At 38.1% G+C, this 20,814-nt stretch overlaps 1 protein-coding gene across 8 annotated transcripts in view; it reads left to right on the top strand.

The window, feature by feature from the left end:
- The window catches only part of EXOC6B (exocyst complex component 6B), a 470,364-nt gene that overhangs the window by 343,126 nt on the left and 106,424 nt on the right, over window positions 1-20,814 (top strand). For all 8 annotated transcript variants that reach the window (XM_084901284.1, XM_084901290.1, XM_084901283.1 and 5 more), the window contains one exon: window positions 10,899-10,972. In XM_084901284.1, coding sequence (XP_084757410.1) covers window positions 10,899-10,972 — 74 coding nt within the window. The remainder of the gene's footprint in view (window positions 1-10,898; window positions 10,973-20,814) is intronic.

The raw sequence follows: 20,814 nt of genomic DNA, 5'->3' as shown, positions 1-20,814 counted from the left end.
TTAAGGGTTCCCAGCATCACCTTTGGGGTCAATAATTCACTAGAAAAAACACACAAAACTCACTAAAAGTGCTGTATTCATGATTAATTTTCTTTTAAATGATATAACTCAGGAGCACCAAATGGGAGGTGGATAGGGCAGGGTCCTGGGGAGGAGGAAGGCAGCACAGTTCCCATGTCCCCTTCTCATGGAATTGGGACATCTCACCCTTCTAGCATACCAGTGTGTTCCCCAGTTAGGAAGATCCATTGAACTTCAGTGTGCAGAGTTTTTACATGGGATTTCCTTACATAAGTATGATTCAGTAAATAATTGACTACATGACTGAAATCAGTCTCCAACCCCTCTCTCTTCCCTGGAGATTGGGGATGGGCCGAACATTTCAACCCTCTCCTCAAGGGCTTGGTCTTTCTAGCTTGCCCAGCCCCTCCTTTAAACTATCTAAGGGCCTACCTCCAGTTACCTTGTTAGTGTAAATTTATGTATGGTTCACAGGAGCTCATTATGAATAACAAGATATATTCCTGTTACTCAGGAGCTTCCAAGAGAGTTTGAAATTCTATGCCAGGAGCTGGGGACAAAGATCAGGCATATAGTCTTTATTATATCTTCAAGGTTATATTTGATTCAGTTACATAGCTTTAAGCAAATGAATAATTACCTTCGTTTTACAGCTGAGACATCTGGCACTAAGAGCTTATATGATTAGCCCAAAATTACATAAGTAAATTCCAGAAAGTTCCACAATCCCAGTTGTCTTAGCTAATGAAATGTCCACTTTCTGTGGACATCAGCTTAAACTGTGAGACTAGTTTTCCTAGCAAACTGTGAGAACTTTCATTAAATGTATACCAAAGAAACATTATCTACTATCAGTTTGAAAAGAGTTGTGTTGATTTAAAAAAAAAAAAAATCTAGCTCATTTTACTTGGGAAACATCCCATGTGGAACCTGCCTTACTCAGTTCTCTGACTTTGAGTTTTCTACATAGTGTAGTCCACATGTGTCAAACACAAGGCCCGCGGGCCAAATCCGGCCCGCCAGGCCTTGCAATGTGGCCCGCACCGCGCTGTCATCACTGCACTCCGCTGTCAGTTTATGACATTGTCAGTTTATGACTGTTCAGTAAACCATTCGGCCTGCGATTTAGGCTGGATTTTAGATTTTGGCCCCTTCTCTGATTGAGTTCGACACCCCTAGTGTAGTCAGACATACCTCCCCCCATGTCAGTCTTGATATCGCTCCTTTTAATGGTCCAGCATTTATTTTATATTGTACACTTATAAAACATTTTGCAGTTAAAGATCAAGATTGTCATCCTTGGCTGGGTAATGGAAACAGAGAACTTTGTCCAGAAACTTAATATGTTAATCAACTGTCATCATTTAAAAATTTATACTCTACTGTTTCTCACAAATGGTCTAAGACTAGTTTCAACAGGATACATTGGAAAAATAATAAGCTAAATATAAGAAAGAGAAAATGGGCCCTGGCCAGCATGGCTTGGTTGGTTGGAGCATTGGTCCATGCACCAAACGATTGCCAGATTGATTGCCAGTAGGGCAGATGCTCAGGTTGTGGATTCAATCCCCTGTTGGGTGTGTTGCAGGAGACAACTGATCAATGTTTCTCGCATCAGTGTTTCTCTCTTTCCCTCTCCCTCTAAAATATCAATTAAAACATTTTTTTTTTTAAAAAAGGGGAAATGGGATGAAGAGAAGAAAGGTAAGAATACTAGCTTAAGGATTTATAGAGTTGATATAAAAATTTACTGACAGGCATGCTGAAGAATTTGCAAAGCATACAGCCATCTCAGCGAGTGACATTTTAAACATATGAGCTGAATAAATCCATCACATAGATTGTGGACATGTGCTTTAATCCTTATTTCAGAGCAAATGTAAAAATAGATTTCAGATTGTTATGAATTTCGGGAGTGCTCTTTTTTTTAATCACTTCAAAATCTGAAGTCATTCTCTGCACATTTCATTTTGGTTTACATTCACTACAATTAACATCATCCAAAGCTGCACTGACCAACATTACAGCTACTGGTCACGAGTGGCACTGAGCATTTGAAATGCAGCTCATCGGAAATGAGATGTGTGGTCAGTGTAAAATACATATTGGATTTTGAAAAAAAATTATTGAATAATATTTAAAATATTAATTCATGCTAATATTAAAATATTTTAGATATATTGGGCCAGATAAGTTATTATTAATTTTAAAATTAATTTTTCTTTTTTTAATGTGTTCACTGAAAAATTTTAAATTTCACATGTGGCTCGCATTTCTATTTGGATAGTGCTTTTCTAGGGGAATTGGTTTTTACTGTAATGTTAAATGCCGTATAGAATTCTTTCTCCATGTAAAATTTCAAATATCCATAGCTTTGTGTATATATTCATACAACAGAGTAATCAGTGCTGAACAAACACATGGATAAAATTAAGTCCTTAAAAGCATAGTAAAAATATCAAGAGTATAAAGTTACTTCTTCAGAACACCAGTCTTTCTCGTCTCTCAGGAATCCCACCCTCTTACGGCAGATCCTCAGTGGTCCTAGAGATTATGCACAGAAGCACTGCTGGTTCCCAACTGGGAGAGGCTTCTTCTCACCATAGTTTTAAAGAACTATTATGAAATAGACCCTTATTTTGCAAAATCATAAAGGATTTGGAATATCGGAAAAGAGATGTGACTTTACATAACTTCATGATTTTATTGTTTCCTAATTAGAAAAGAATGTGTAATCCTATATAATAAAAGGCTAATATGCAAATTGTCCCCTCAGGAGTTCAACCTCTCACTATATGTGTGCTGACCACTAGAGGGCAGCCTGGAATGAAGGAAGGGCCTGGTCAGCAGCTGGCAGCCTGGGGAAGGAAGTCTTAGACCTGCGGCTGGCAGCCAGCAGCTGGAGGAAGGAAGGCCCTGATTGGCCCTGCCTGATCACCAGCCAGGACTATCTAGGGACCCAACCTGTGCATGAATTTTGTGCACAGGGCCTCTAGTATGTATATAAAGGAACATGTAAAGTGAATATTTGTTTTTAGACATTCCAGGTGGGAGATGCATATTGAAATAGACTGAGAGGGATTTGATTCTAACTGGTTCACTGACTTAACCAATTTGGCCTTAATTTTTTCATCTGTGAAAGTTATTGGTAATTACTAGGGCTCCTTTCAGTTATAGAATTTTGGAATGTAAGCTCAAGTCCTAGGACATCCTTTGCTAATTTTGTGGGGTTTTTTTGTTTGTTTGTTTGTTTTTTGGCTAATATTTTTCTGTGGAATATTAAAGGAAAGTCTGGTACGATATGGCATGGCATTTTTCTGCCACTTCTTCCTCTACAAATAATCACACGATACAAAAGTCACTCTGTTTAATTTAGTGAATGCAGTGAAAGTATTCTCATCTATCATGTAGAGTATTTTTTTTAAATATTTTTATTTTTAAATTTATTGTGGTGACATTTGTTAATAGAATCATATAGGTTTCAGGTATATAATTCTATAATGCATCATCCGCATTTTGTATTGTGTGTTCTCCACCTCAAGTCAAGTCTCCTTCCATCACCATTTATATCTCTTATACCCTCTCCTACTTACCCCATATCCCCCTTCCATTCTGCTAATCACCATATTGTTATCTGTGTCTATGAGTTTTGTGGGTTTTTTTGCTTAATCATTTCATCTTTTTCACCCAGCTCCTTATCCCCTATCCTCTGACAGTTGTCAGTCTGTCCTTTATCTATGAGTTGATGGCTTCCTTTGCAGTGAAAAAACTTTTTAGTTTAATATATATATATATATATATATATATATATATATATATATGCTCATTGCAGGAAGATTCCTGCAATAGGGCTTCCTGCTGTGGTTGCTTTCCTCCCTTCTTCCTGCCCTGCCTGCTTCCCTGCCTTCTCCACCGCCCCGTTGCTTCTCCACAGTTTTGCTCCCTTCTGCAGCACTTGGCTTTTTTCTACTTTGTCTTCAGTCTTCTCTCTGGGCTGGATATACAAATTAACCACCGTCTTGATTGGGTTAATTTGCATGCTTGCCCTGATTGGCTGGTGGGCAGGGCTTGTTGGCATAGTGAAAGTGCGGTCAATACTTCATGACACTGTAGGAACTTACATCATCTCTTTCTTTAGACCTTGAACAGAATTGTTTTCTAGTTTGTTTTACTAGATGAAACCAATTAATTTTATTTAACTGTTTTACTAATTATTATTACATTAGTGGCCTGGTGCACAGATTCGTGCACATCAAAAGGAAATTAATTAGAAGAAATATTCATGCAGTAATTATATTACTGCAAAAAATTTTATGTCAAAATAGTATGTATATTATAGTATTATAAAATTAAAACACAAGTGCCATTGGTGTCAGCAAGAAATTTATATGTATTGCACACAGGCCAGTCAACATTTATTTTTAAATTGCCTGTGCATGTCATATGTACCAGCTGGTCGATCAGTCAGACAGTCAGATGGATGGACAGATGATCACTTAGCCTTTTATATATATATAGATGTTAAGCAAGGCATAGAAATCAGCTTCTCCCATTTTCTGTTTATTTCTCATAAGAGAGCTTCCAGGTGAATGTGTGGTGTCATTGACACCAGTCACTGCAAGTGCCTGAACTCTCCTTTCCTCTTGGTGGTATGTTCAAGGGATAGTCAGATGGCGATTGATGGACCTGTTTACTTAGCAGCAGCATGAAAGTTCATTTCTATGGCCATTTCATAGCTTCTAGGGGATTTATTCCCTAATAATTAAAAAGCAATGTCTATCTGTCCTACTTTTCAATTGTCTTTCAAAGCAAAAGGATCTTGGAGAATTGAACTTGGAGAATTAAACTTTAAAAAGTATTTATAAATCTGGAGTACTGGTTTGGCATTTGCTATCAGACTTTATTATTATCAGTTTTCTCTCATAGAAACTTTAGAATTAAGTTCAAGTTGGCCTGTACTGTCCTCTGCCCTTCTCGAGGTAGAAGATCTAGTGACTTACATATTTAAAATACATAAAAGCAAAGAATAATTTACATCACAGAGGCATTCCCTGAATAAATAAAGGTAGCTGTTTTTATGATCACATGTCCATACAAGCACACTTTTACAAATATAGGGCTGATCCCCAAAAATGTATACATACACTTGAATAATTATAAAGGCAGTGTTTATTAAAGTACATTGCATTTTCAAAATTGAGCTACATTTTTGGGGGATATCTTGTACAGTCAGTTGAATCTCCAAGTAGCTTTTCCCTCCAGTACCCTCAACCCTCTGTCTTATTGATATCTCTCACCTTAATTCTTATTTCCTTATGTTCTGGCCCACTTTCTCTGACCAGCAGGGCCTTGAGTGCATTCCCTGTGGGCACCATCATCTCCTCTCTGTAATTAGCTCAGTGGAACCAGCGTGAAGTGATGCAAGAAAGCTTTAGCTTCCCTAGAGCCACAGTTTGAGTCTAGCATACTCCTTTTCTATTGCTCCAGAGAACCAGATACCAGGAAACCATTATGTTAATATAGCAACAGCAGCTCTTATTTTTTTTTCAATCCCACAAAAACCACATGTGACCTGACATGATCTTAAGATATAAACAAGTACTCCACATATTTTGCACTCCCAGGTTCTGAGTTTCCTCTCTCCTGGCATTTTGGGCAAATCCCTCATCCTTTCAGTGAGGGATAGTGACACTATCAGATCCAGTGTCTGGCCTGGAAATTCATTGGGAGCCATAGTATATGATATTATTCCGGGATCACTGGTTAAAATGTTGTTTACTATCTTTTCAACTTTCTTTTATTTGAACAAATGTTTCTTCTAACAATTTTATTTTTCCTATTTGTCAGGTATTATAGTAGTTTTATTTTTCTGAAATAAAATTTACCTTGTTGTTCATCTTCCTTTGAAAATTACTCTTGTTCTGTGGAAAATTTGCAAAGATTCAGAAGAATTGGTTTTATATTTTGTTTCTCACAACCTGCTTTTGATAAACTCCAAAATATCCTGTCTAATATATAGATTGCAGACATTTTGACTTCTCAAAGCCCCTTGTAACTGATTCAACCATTTTATTCTAATTAGAGTTCTATGCTCCTTAGAAATGTATATTTTGTTTTTCTTTGGCTAAACGTGAATGCGCCTGATAATTATGAATTAAAAAATATTTTTCCTCCCCCCCCTATTTGTGACAAAGTTAGTAATTTTAAGATCGGCCTTTAGGAAATCTAGAAAGCATTTTGAAATTAGTTGAATCCCTATTTTTTTCCTCCTTTACTAATTCCATTTCATTATAATATGAATATTATTAGAAATGTAAGCCTACAGGATATTTTTGAGAAATTAATATTGTTTTAAAAAATGATTGTCATACTTCATAGGTTTATTATATGTATGTGAGAATGGGAGGGAATGTTGGCTATTTGGTAAGTAAAATACTCTTTTCGTGTTAACTTCTTTCCCTGGTTGAAATCTTTACTTGATAGTATGCCTTCTTTTCTGTAACTTTTATACCTCCTTTTAATTTATGTTTAATGAAAATTAATCCTTCATTAAATCCAATGAGTTGGCGATTTCCTCTTGAAAAGATTTTTCACATTTGCAAAGTGATACCAGTTTCAACTCTGGGAATCCATCCCATGTTGGAGCAGGGCAGGGAAGAGCCGCTGAGGAGAGAGGGCTTTCTGTAGGATGGCTTGGTGCTGCTCAGGGGTTTTGCCAACCTCAACAAGTTTCCTAAGAGGAAGCTTTCTTGCCAGCCTCATTGGAACTTGTCAGTGCCCAAGTCATATGAGATGGTCAAAGGTGAGGTTTGATTCTGTGCTAAGTAGAACAAGCACCCTGTTATTTTTGCAATAGGGAGGCCATTCTGTAGAACTTCAGGTTATGGAAATTTCGGTGTTGCCTTAACCATTTAGAGTCTGAAAACCTACAGATATTGGAATCCAGAGGCAAGTCCAGAAAGGGACTGGTGCATTGTGCCCTATTTATTTCGGCTCCTTTTGACCAGAATTGCTTGCATGTTCCCCTTTCTGTGGTGTCAAAAGAAGAAGGTTTTCATTCGTGACTCTGAAGAGACTTGTGTGTCCATAGAATCGGTTTTTGCATGCATCAGTGTGTTTTTGGCTGGGAGCTTCTTGCTCCCTCCGGTGTGTGGTTTTCCTCCTTTCTATCATTTTAATTCAAAATTATCAGGCACATTCTATCTCCTGGGAATTTGGGTGTGTAAATCAATCTCAGGTGATAATGATAAATCTTGAACAACTTATATCTCTTTTCACTAGAAAAAGTACTACTAAATGAGCACCACTAAATAATTTGTGTATGTGTGTGTGTGTCCTTCTACTTCATTTTCTTATTATAAAAGTGGCCTTTCCTCATTTAAAAAATTTATAAGATATAAAAAGAATAAAGCCCTCTTATAAACCGCCTCTCAGTAACAGCCTCAGTTAACATTATGAAATGAGTGCTTATTGTGTGTCTTCGATGCATATTACATTTTATATATTTGAAATCAGACTATACAAATTTTCATTTTATTTTTTTTAATATTCACACTTTTTTATGCAAACAACATTTTTGATATATCTAAAAAAATTGATTCTAGGACAGTAATCATGTTTTCAAAGATACATTGAGTTACAAACTAAATATGTATTTTATGCACTTATTGAATTTTTAAAATAATTGCAATGAAAAATTGCTGTGGCTAATTATCATATTAACTTCCTTTCAGTGAAGCACTGAAGTACTTGCCTGTAAATAAATTTGCAATGCCAACTCTTCACTGAATGGTAACTGAATTTCTTTTAATGTTTTGTCCTGGGTTTACAATTATTTCTTAACCTTTGGTCACCAAGCCTCTGAGAATTCAGGGAAAGCTATGAATCTTCTTCCCAGAGAAATGCATATTCACACCAAAAACTAATTGTAATGATAATCAATTATGATATGCCAGGCACTCTGCCAACTGCTTTACATGTGTTATTTCATGCAATCCGCAAAGCAGCACTATAAGGAATGCGCTGTTATTCTCATTTTGGTGATAAAGACATTGAAGTGTAAGGAGATTAATTTTCCCATGGCCATAGAGCTAGGGAAACTTGGGCTCAAACTCTGATTTTTATGACCCCAGAGCCTATCCCCTAAATCATTGTGCACCTAATTTTAGGGAACTTCGATATTCATGTTATAACACCTTACATGTTGTGATCAAAAGATTGTTATTGGCAGTGAAGAGTTTGTGTGATTACTGAATCTTGCTATTTTTGTAACTTATTTATTTAATATATAAGTATTTGATACACATTTACTGTTTTGAATACTTGTTAGATTCTGTATATGTTCTTTATCCTTAAGGAGTTTACTATTGACATGGGATGACAACAATCACACACATAAGACAATGAGAAAAAAATACAAATATTAAGTTGACTATATTGTAATTAGACATTTCCATAAGCTCTACATGAAAATTAATATTTGCTTTGTCATATCTTGATGCAGTTGTCATTCTTTAACTTCCTGATTTATAAAAGGAAAGTCAAATCTAAAAGGCCACCATGTCCTCTGGGAATCTGGAAGATTCAGTATGTCATAAAGATGAGGTCTATAAAGTGAGACTCTGAGAACTAAGTATGTATCACATCCAGAATCCTGAGGGTTTCATCAGGTTAACCTGTGAGCCCCAGGGAGCATGCCCAATAAGGAGATTCAAGAATGTTTAGCCAGCTCTCAAACCATGCATCGCAGGGTGACTCTCCTGAGCTGCTCAAGTGTAGGCAGTAGAACATCTTGCTAGAACATGCATTTTGACTCGAGTAGGGTTCCTACTTCAAATGATGCAGCTCAGCCGTAAGTCATGCAGTCGCAGTAGTAGAAATCTACCAGCCTTGGGTGAAACCACATTGCGTGGGAGGCCTATTGAAGCTGACCATCTGACAATCAAAGCTGTCAAAGAGAGGGGCTGTGGCCATAATTCAAAGAACTGCTTTCTACGGGAGCATATAATGGGAACGTTGTACGTGTGACTTCAACAGCTGCTTTGCTTTATACAAGGTTATCACAGATAATGGCTATTGTGAGATATGAAGGATGGATTATGTCAAGCTTTCTATTAACCGGGCCCTCAACAAGTATTGTACAGTTTTAGAATTTTACTCTTTCAAAGCTTTAATCACTTGGGTTATCATATGATAGAATTAATTTATAAATGACATTTTAACTTTTTTTTTCATAGCAAATAGAAACAGTTATGTGAATTGTGGTATATAGTTTGTCTTCTTAATTTATGAATAATTTTTATTTGAAATGTCTAAAGTAAGAATCTTTTATGTACATTTGTGCTATATTTTAATCACTTTAATAAGTTGTTTAAAACTTCATGGCACACACTATTTTCATAATCCCTGCAACTTGACTGGGTAGCATTATTTTTTAAAGTTAGGCCAAGGTTTTGTGAAAATCTATTATGTCTTAGAAACCTGTAGTGGAAAATACTTTTAATGGACATATATTTCTATCATTGTTCACACACTGCCATTTGAATCTATCCAGCTACTAGTTGTTTAAAGTGATTTTCCAGACAAATATGCAAATATCCTGATGGATTTTATTTAATTCCAAAAGGAAAGTATGATATCAACTCTCAATAATTTCTTAAATTCATTCCTGGAGGAAAATATAATTGAAAGCATTCCTTTTCATATCTGCTCTAAGCAGATTCTCAAGTTATTTTTGAGGTTATTTTTGAGTAGTAGATTGATGTTAAATGTCCATCACACTTTGGCTTCACAGAGAGAATTCAAGACATAATAACTGTCCACCTTTTAAATTTTCTGTGCACACACACACACACATACACACACACACATACACACACACATACACACATTCCTGTGTAGGGGGCTTATACAAGACCTTTTGATTTCATAATAAGCAGCCCTAGGGACAATAAAATTTGACATTCTTAACTGTTACTAGTATCTGTCCCTGTAGCCCTGTGTAGTTATCTTCTTGTTAACGATATAGAAGCCAGAGTCATAAACTGAGCATGTACCCAAGGCACTACTGTAAATTGCAAATTGCATTCACATGGTCTGTTCTTTTGACCTAAGACTAAATTGGAGTAAAGAAAAGAGAAAAAGAAGGTTCGAAAGTGGAATAAGAAGTAGAAGTTAAGAAGAAAAACTATATTAGAAAGAAGGACATGTGCAAATGTTCCCCAAGTTTCTGTAGAAAGATTTATTTTGATGGGCTTTTCTATATCTGCAAATACGCTTTTGCTCAAGAGCCAAACACTGCATTGGGCGCCTCTGCTGCTGGTGTGTGCGTGTGTGCCTGGTGTGTTGGCAGTAGTGCACTCATGAGATAATGCAAATAATCAGTAAGGGAATAATTAATGATGTGGCAGGGAATATTTTTTTGATAAATGCTTGGGGAATGAGGTGACAGGCGTGAAATTGGAAAATTCCTTTAGCGATCTAAAATATAAATAGCTTTCGGAACTGAAAAGAGTTTCACAGCTGAAGATTTTATTGTGTTGAGAGGAAAAACTTTTTTCTCTCCCCCACTCCCTCCTCCTTTGCAAGTTGTTTGTCCATTCACAAAACAAATACTCTGAAGCCCAGCGCAGCTCATGGGAATAAATTTCAGGTCGAATTAGTACAGTTTCCTTGCTGTCAGGATGCTGGAATTAATGGTGTTTTGATGACACGAATTTTGAAGGGCAAACAAAGAAGCTGAAGGGAGAGAGACATGACTCCTTAGAAGCTTGGTCCTCCTCTCCCCCAGCCTCTCTTGTCTTCCCTGTCATCCGTCTGCCAATCTCCCTGTCCATGGTTAGTTAAAGGCGCTTTTTATCCTCTTTTCTTTCCCACAGAGTTTGCCAGATCCGGCCCGGTGCCTGGGTTCCAGGAGGACACGCTGCAGTTGGCCTTCATCGACTTGAGACAAGTAAGTCTTTGTGTTTTTGTTTTTTGTTTTTCTTTTAAGATGTGTGACTGAAGACCATCAGGTCTTAAGGAAAAAGGGGAGGGACGGGGGGATTGGCATTGGCGATTCACACTGGAGACCTAAGGGTTTTTCTCTGTTTGAGGCCACCTCTTTTATTTAGCTATCTGGGATCCTTAGCTATGGTGGCGTTAAAGGTTTTGTGGGTAGAAGGGAAGGCAGGAGGTGGGAGGAGGGACCCAAAGAGTAGAGGGACTCAAGTGACCCTCAAGTGATGCGACCCATTGTGTTATAGTTGGCTTCTGCAGACACAGCAGAAAGATAACTCAGCAAACCAATGCTAAGCAGGTGCACTGATGCAGAGACTGCCTGCCTAGAGAACTTTTGTTTGCAGATAATGAGGGCAGCAGCATTTAAGGAAAATGAAATATTTTACATTCTGGACTGTTGGTTAGGCTTGTTGACTTTTTTCTGTTGCCTTAAGTCTTCCCGTCCTCTCCTTTGTGGAATGCGGTCAGCCATGAGTGACTAAACGGTCATTTTAGAAGATGATTAGCAAAGGCCCTGTCCACGCACGCTAACCTGACAGGCAGCCCCATTAAAGTAACACGATAAAAACCTGTCCCTATGCATACCAGAGCTTTGCAAGCCCATCAGAGAGAAAGACTTGCTCTGTAGAGCTGTGGCCTGCAGGTTGGAATGGTGGGTAGGCCTTGGTGGTTTGGGTACAGAGAAGCAGGATGGCGGGGGCCTAAAGAGGGAGAAAGTGAACTGGGCTCTGTCATCTCTTCACTCTGAAGATGGATGGGGTTGGATAGAAAGTGTGAATGAAGTAAGAATCAATGACTGATGCTTCTCTCCTATTAAAACAATCTTTTTTTTGGTCTGTTTTAAGAAGGGGGCTGGCTTTGTTTCTCCTGCCATAATGATGCAGTGCCTCTTGTTTTCAGAGCTGACATAGTTTGCATTCTGAAAACTTTTAGATGCCCAGGGTATTTCTTAAAGCTGTATCGGTAGTCTCCTTACCACTGTGACTTGATTCATGCTGGAACAGCTTTTGCCCCATAATGGATGGCTGGAGCTACCCCCGAATCCTAGTGATGGGTGGTGTAATCTGTCATCTGATGACAATTCTGGAAAGCCCTGTTAAGCAGAAAACAGAAAATTGTGTCTCTATAGATCCGCCAAAGTTTGAGGATTCAGGCCGTGTCCCAGAAACGTGTGTCAACTTAATATTTGAGGGCCGAGGCGGGGGTTCGCTTACACATAAAGGCTCTCTCAGCATGGTCACAAGTGGAGCTCAGTATCTCTTTCTACGTTAAGACCTTCCACCTGTGGATTCAGCAACTCAGCTGAGACATTCAGGCTTTAACCCGTTGGCTGATGTGAGGCTGAAAGACTGGGATTTTGCTTTAGGTTCTGTGGTGTGGATCTGTTGGACTTTTCCTCTTGTTTCTTCTCAGAAACTTCGGAGCCAATTGGCTTTTCTTGGAAAGCAGAAATTGAATTTCATTGGAGAATCGCATCCAAGGAAGAAATGTTTCCCTTCTCACTATTCCTGAGAAGGAAGTGTGGTCATTCTCTCTAGTTTGTGGTTTTGGTCCCTATGGAAAGCAACCAGTGTTCACAGAAAATGCTAACGAAGGGAATGAGTTAGAGCACAGCCGAAACAAGGTGACTCTGAGCCGGGGGGCAGTGTGCAGGCACCTGTGAGCTCTCAGTGAGCACTGTGGATGCTGAAGTTCCTGTTTCCTGTTACATTTATGTTCTCCACACCCTTTTATGATGTTTTAGCAATAGAACCCTAAACCTCAAAATTTTACTAGTAAAGAGAGAGTATGTCTTCCTATTGTATTGATCACCTAATTTCTATTAATGTCTGTCCCTGTTAGAGCAGCTTAGATTTTTTAACAGGTCATTTGGAAACCTTTCCTAGCTCTCAGGCTGCAGCTCATTATCAGGAGGTCTCAGGTAGGTTGAATTATTGTGAGAAAAATTATCCTTCCACGCCTGATGCTGAAAATATCGATCTTCTTTACAGTTATTTTAGTCATTTTCATAACTTACTGAAAGTGAGCATTTTTAAAAAGGAGACTTCTTATTTTGAACCGTGGAGATCAAACTATAAATAAAAAGCTTGGGAGTACATTTCCAAAGGAGGTATTTAGACTTCAAATGAGGCATGATTAATGTCTGAATCTATGTCCTTTGCATGTGCTCTTCGGAATCCTAAAATAGAGTTAAGGAATTTCTTTGGCTGGGAACTAATCTTAAAAATCATATAGTATAACCTTTGGCTGGACAGCACCCCAGCTGTGCTTGATTTCCTCCTTGAAGAGAGCTCAACTGCCCCAAAGCAGCAAGGCCCATCTTATGACAGTTTGATTATGAGAAAGATATTTCTTATGTTGGCTAAAATCCGTCTCACTTAACTTAGACCCTTTGACTCTTTGTGTTTTTATTAATAGCATTAATAACCCCAATTTGGGGGATGGGATTTTTATTCTGATTTATTGATCTTCTATCTTCTATGTTTTTCTTTTAAACATATTAACAACACAGATTTTGATTATTTTTATTTATTTAGCCTATCTAAACCTTCTGATTCCGTAGCCATCTTATTAACTGAAAAGCATGCCCTTTATAAGTCAAATATAACAATAAACAGGAATGGCAGATGTTAAAAGGAAGAAGTTAGAGTTAGGGTAAGTCATAGGGAGCATGCCCATGCAGGAGGAGGGCATGTTCCCAGTTCAGTGAAGCAGGATGTTCTTTTACTAGTTCTGTCCGTAAGTGTACTTATCTCTCTGTTCATGAGTGTGTTCATTCTGAGCATGTTTTCATGTTCTCTCAAGTGGGTGATAATTTTTAAAATATTTAAAACCTAGAATATGCGAAGAAATCATCTCGTTGTAGATTATAATAGCAGAGTGTCATTTAAAAGCTATAGAATTTCATTAGGAAGCACATTAGACATGGATAGCAAAACTATTCATCCTTTCTCACCTGTCTTGTCTTCTGATTTTTCTACTTCTTAAGGAAAAGACTGAAATGACATTTTGAATATACAAGCTTTCATGATATTTTGCTTTTGTATAGCACTTCGAAGCTTTAGTACATTTCCATATATATCTCGTTTGTCAGATCTCTGGGTTTAGAAAACCTGCTATTAATAATGTGAATTAGACAGTGAACATCAAAATCTCCTTTCTCACTTTATACTTTCTATATTTCCAAGTTCATAAATGTAGTATTGCAGTACAACTTCACATTCATATACTAAATACAAGTGCATATTTCTATCAAAATCTAAATTTGGGTAAATACTGAATCTTGAGAAGGACAACTTAAGGACTCGTTTTTGTATGAACTATCTGAAGGAAGGGCATGTACACTCCAAGTACTAATACTTATTGGCCTAAAATAATTGGAAATTAATATAAAAACCAATAGTAGATTCTCAGTAGATACTTGATTCTTTAACAGTACTATGATTATATTTTTCTTGTTAAACATTCCGTAGGTAATGCTGATGAACACCAGAATTTGAACTTCAGTTGATTGTTGATTTCTATTTCAGTTTATCAAATTCTGAGTGACTACTTTGAACAAAACACAACATAGGTGCTGTGGGAATACACAAATGAATATGATACAGTCCCTGCTCTCCAGGAGCAAAGAGGTGATCAGCAAATACTAGATTCTAATATAAGATTCATTCTGATATGTATTATATTGGAAGGATGAAGTCATTATGGGTATTTCAATTATATTTGCAGCTTTTGCTATGTAACACTTAACTCCAAATGGATTGGTTTAAAACAAGAACCATTTATTTAGCTCGAGTTTCTACAGATTAGCAGTTCGCAATAGGTTCAGCTGAGCTCACTCAGGCTTGGGGTCAGTTTGCTAGATTGGCCAGGGACTGCCTGGTCTAGTATGCCTTGGCTAGTCCCACTCTTCTCTGCTTCGTGTGATCTCTCACCCAGACGCAGCCTGACCCAGGCTTATTCACATTCATCTTGGCACGTATCCAAGAGACAAGAGGAAATGTGCCTTGAGGCCTATACTTGGAACTAGCAAACCATCTATTCTATTGGCTAGAGCTGGTTACAAGGCCAGCCCAAATGAAGGAATGGGGAAACAGATCCCAACTTAACACTTCAGTTGGGATATAAGACTTTCATATAAATGATGCAAAATAAGCAGTGCACGTCAAGAGCAAGATTATATCTAAGGGTACCAAAAGAGGCTATAAAATGAAGAGGTTTTATAAAATGTTGCATGGAAAAGGTAGAGAGTTAAACTGAAAGAAAGTTAGGCAGAAGGTATTTCAAGCATAGAAAATAGCTGGTTTTAAGTTTTGTTTAAAAGTGTGTGTGTACATTGTGTGTATTTGTGCACGTGTTAACACCAGTTTTAACTGAATATACAAATAAGATATGCATATGTTGTTGAAATAGGTTACATAGTGCTTATCTAATTATAAAAATATGCTTCCTGAAAGTTTGGAAAATACAGAAAAGTTCAAACAAGAGAAAAAATATTTTCTTCAATTTCTCTACCTTTATATAAGTTTATACAAAATCAGGTTCCTACTGTATGTATAATATTTTAAACCTGATTTTTACTTACATAGATTATTAGACTGTGAGATTTCCAATGACCTTAATTATTTTAGAACATATTTATAATGTAAATATTTTTATAGTATTGGGATAGATTATTCACCTGGTTCATGATCAAAAACTATAACATGGGTGAAAGACTCATGCATGGTCAATAAATTTTTCTCCCAAGAGTAACTGCTGCTGTTAACTTTTTGTGTTATTTTGAAATATTTATACATATAAAAGTAATTGCAAATACATACTCCTCTTTTTTTTTTTTTTTTTCATTTAGCACTGTAGGTTAGAAGGATTTCAGTATCAGAAAGCCAGGCTGCTTCATTCTTTTTCACCACTGCATAATAATCCACTGTGGTTTTTCCCCATGATTTTCTTAAGCGATCCCTACTGCCTGACCTGGCTGTTTCCAATGCTTTGCCATTTCAAAGAGAAACCTTGCATGCACACTTTTTTTTTTATCTGTAAGTGTGCCAGGCTTATAAATTCTTGGAACAGAACTGCTGGGCCAGAACACGTTCATTTGTCGTTTTTATAACAATTGTTAGATTTTCCAGTTTAAGTCCCTGCTCCAAAAAATGTGCAAAAATGGGTAGCAGACATTTAAAATAACTGTTTATTATGTTACTGGTCATTTCATGCCTAATTCATGACTTGTACTTTTACTCTTTTGCACCTGGACTGCTGGCTGGGAACAGAGAACCGTGGCATCCACAGCCCCAGCTTGCTGTTAAGTCTTCTCTGCTTCTCTGGCCTCTTTTTCTCTCTCTTCACACCAGTCCCTTTTCCCTTTTGAGTTAGGCCCGTATGATAACATCCTCTGATTTTGTGTCAGTCCCCCAGCCTGAGATTGTCTTCCAGCACATTTCACCGCTTTCAGTTATAATACCAGCAATATCACGCCCGAGTTTACAGATCTTATCCTACATGCAGGGAGGAAGACTTGGTAATTGGATCCTCTGGAAATATCTGCCAGAGACCCACAAAGGGGCACTCAAGTGCACAGGGCACCCAGTGGCCTTTCCTCCGTGACTGTGTGTGTGTGTGGGTGTGTTGACTTAACCAGGATCTAGTCTATCTTTCCTCCTTTAAGAGCTAAGCTTATTTCTTTAAACCACCATTTCTGAATTTCTCTTCTTAAATCTTATTTTTAGTGTTCAGCTTTGTTTTATGTCCTATACTTTTCCTGCTTTTTTGCAGGCCACCCTGAAACATTTCACATCTCTGTTACTCACCTTCATTGTGAGGGACTCTCAGCTCCCCCAGATAACTGTTTATATAATTTATATATTTATTTAATTTATGGCTGTTTACCTTACATGTCTGGCCAACAAGAAAAGGTTATTTTCTTTAGTAATATCACATTTTCTGTTCCTTGGTCCCAACTGTTATTTAGTTCCGATATACGTGAGTTTTTATAAAACCGAATGAACTGGGTAGTGACATTGCCTGAAATCTCCTGAATGGAAATTGTTGGCAACCACGCTCATGCAGCAAAGCCATCCCAAGATATCTACAGCTTTTTTTAGACTGAGCTGGTTGCATTCCCTCTAGGCCAGTTATTCCCCACTTTCTACACCTTCCGTGTAAGTAAACACAGTGCATTTCCATTGCAGGCACTTAACCTGCCTTAGAAACAAGTATAGGACCTAAGAGAAATAATTGTGTATTTATTTGGAGATTTTGAACAAAATTTAATATGAAATCAGTACTTCGGTTAGTCAACATCAGGTATGGAAACCTGGGAATAACTTAAGAGTCTAAGTATTCCAAACTGCCCCTCCAGTTTCCCATCTTATTCAATAATTTTTTGGTTTATTAATCAAATTGCCTTACCTTCTCTTTTACTCTCCCCTAAGTCTTAATGAATAATATTCACTCTAAGAGGTACATTCCTTCTTTACTTGTCTGCTATTGGCTCCTTGGCAAAATCTTAACTTTGTTTAATAATTACTTATATTTTAGCTTCAGTAGAGCATCCATTTATATATATATATAAAAAAAACACCTTATTTTGTCCAATATACTACATATCACAATGATAGTCAGTAGAATTTATTTGTCAATATTTAACCCTGGCCAGTCTAAACAGCTCCTAATTTGAGGCTAGTATGAGGGTAGGGCAGGCCCACATCTCAAAAGGCCTCAGGTATCAGTCTTCATCACAACCATGAAGCTGTATTTAACTGGAAGAAAGCCATCTCCCACCTGTATTTCTTAATACTGGCTCTTAGTCTACTGGGCTGTAACGTGGATTTTACTTGTGGGGGTGGGAGTCTGTAGTTTTCCCAGGTATTTACTGAGTTGCTGTCATGATGGTAAAGACAAGAGGTATGGGGAAAGAGAGAATTGGGGAAAGTTTTCATGAAAGTATATTCTTGGTGGAGGAAAGTAGAGTGGCATGTGAAGTGTATAGGTCAGTGACACCATCAGAAGTACTCTCCAAATGTTCAGTTGAAATACTTTGTTGACTTTCAGATTGTATATGATCTTGAATAGCCTGTAAAACTGGTAGTCATGTGTACTGGAGTCAGAAATCAAACTGTTTGATAACTCATGGAGTTGGAAGGTGCTATTCCTGTGACTTACATGGGTGGTGAGGGAGGAAGGAATGGTTTAAGTCATAAGACATGTTATCTTGGAAAAGATTATCTGTATCACCCATATGGTAGCATATGTGGATAGCGGGTATATGTGAGTAGATGTCATTTCATCATATCCCAAAGGCATTTGGTGATTAGAAGATGTAGTAAGTAATGTATTAGACCACCCACATAGGTATTTTTGCTACTGAAAGTTCCTGCAGACCATAGTCTATGTCTTCACATAGGCAGAGACAGCATTTGGATGTAATTATAGATCTCCTTAATCAGAAAATATTCATTCATCCATTCAACACTATGCGTAGCATTGTTACTGTGGGTAGAGTGATACAGTGGGCATAGTGCAATGGAGAAAACATGGAACCTGCCATCATGAAGCTTACATTCTTGTGTAGATTGCCCATGCTTATAAAACAGGCCTTTTTAACCTTCTGCTCTCCTCAAAATCTTCCTTCAGGTGGCCCTGGAGCTTCAAGGGGACTCAAGAGTTCCTGAGCCACTTTAAGAGTCTTCCCTATTAGACAGTGTGTGAGTGTCTAGATTTTGAACTTTTCTACTGATGCTGCAATGGCCAGTTTTAGGGACAGCTGTGGAGTTTTCTGGAAAGATCCCCAGGAGGATAAGCCTGCTGTATACTGATACCCAGGCTTTCAGAAAAGAACTTGTAGCTATGGTTTGGCAGCCTGGCATAAATAATATGGTAAACTTGAAATACTTCAAAAGGTAGTTTTTTAGTTTTTGAAAGCAGGGTTTTCTAGTTGTATTGACAGAATTGTTTTGCCCAAGTTGTTTTGATAGACACCCATATCCTTCGGAGTTGTCCTTCTAACCTCAAAGGAGGTTCTGACAGCAAATAATTCCAGTAAATAATTCCTCATCCCTGGTAGGGGAGAGTTAACACCTTTGGGTCTGGTTCTATTAAAAAAAGAAAAAGAAAAAAGAAAATAAAATTTTTAAAAAATAGCGACATTTTTGCAAATAGATTCCACCAAATGATACCTTTGACCTCATAGAAGCCAAGGCTGGATCAGCATACACAGGGTGGGCTCAGGTGCATGAAGTCTTTAGCTGCTGGGCTGCTGCTGCTTCTGCAAACCAGATGTATCTCCTTACCTTGCTTGGGACATTAGTATCTAGAGCCATCATGGAAAATTTGCAGATGGAATAAGTAATAAGTAACACATTCTGGGATTACTGAATGTCCTTGGTTGGAGAGAGTCTGTTCTTGAACTGCTGAGACTCTGTCTCACCTCATACCAGCCTCTGAACCAGGAAGGAGGTAAGCTCAGAAATTCTGCCTCAGGGATTTTTTTCCAATTTAACACAGAATCTTTTTTTGCCAGACCAACATCTCATGAAATAATATCCAAGCAGAATACAACTCTTTGGTATATAAATTATGTTAGGTGTCATTTAAGTGCTAGGAAAAGACCCAGGTATTTACTGGGCCAAATAGCATCATAGCATGTTGGGAAGGCTGTTTTCTACTCATTATCCTCTCACTATGGAAATCATTTCACCAACACATAGATCTAATTTCTTAAAGTCCCATGGAGCTGTTTCAGGATGTTGGGAACCAGAGGAAAGGGAACAAGTATTAGTAGTGGATGCTGACCACATGAGACTATGGTGATCTTATAAGGGGTAGATTTTTCATTGATTTTTAAAAAAATTGTGAACAGTTAAGGTCTTCGAAGGGAGGGTGGATGGTCTGATCACCTGCAGTGTGTATTTTCGAGGGGCTTTGCTCTTCCTCATAGGAAGCACAACCACTTAGCAGGAATGTGGTTAACAGACACTTGGTTCTTGGCTCAGTTGTGCTTGATAGAGAGAGAGCTCCTGAGCCACTTTAAGGGTCTTCCCCATTAGACAGTGTGTGTGTCTAGAAATGCTGACTCATGGTGACAGGCACTTGGGCCCTATCAGAGTCCTTAAACTGTATTAATGATGGATATATGGAGACCGGCACTAATAAAGGAACTTCAATTAGGAACAGTTGTAGACTCTTTTTTTTTTTTTTTTTTAAATGTTTCTAATATTGGGTGAGGTTTTATTTTTATTTTTTAAAATATATTTTATTGATTTTATACAGAGAGGAAGGGAGAGAGATAGTTAGAAACATCAATGAGAGAGAGTCATCTGATCAGCTGCCTCTTGCACACCCCCTACTGGGGATATGCCTGCAACCAAGGTACATGCCCTTGATCGGAATTGAACCCAGGACCTTTCAGTCCCCAAGCCGATGTTCTATCCATTGAGCCAAACCGGTTTTGGCTGTAGACTCTTTTTGGTTATCAGGAGACAAAACATCAAGCTTTTGACATATTTTACCATGAATAATACATTGGATTTGGCCTTTGACTTGTGGGCCTCCCAGGCTAATATTACCCACTAGAGACCCAGTGCACGAATTTGTACATGGGTGGGGTCCCTTGGCCTCGCCACTGATCAAGCAGATCTGACCATCTTGATCAGGGCAGGGCCTGCTGGCCAAGGGGAGGGACTGCGGGAGGTTGGCCAGCCGCAGGAGGTGGGCTGTGGGAGCACACTGACCACCAGGGGGCAGCTTCTGCATTGAGCGTCTGCCCCCTGGTGGTCAATGCATGTCACAGTGACC

Source organism: Pipistrellus hanaki (assembly GCF_964339955.1).
Source record: "Pipistrellus hanaki genome assembly, chromosome: 12".
In the NCBI taxonomy this organism is placed as follows: Eukaryota; Metazoa; Chordata; class Mammalia; order Chiroptera; family Vespertilionidae; genus Pipistrellus; species Pipistrellus hanaki.
The sequence above is the reverse complement of the archived record's forward strand: the minus strand, read 5'-3'. Positions and strand labels throughout refer to the sequence as shown.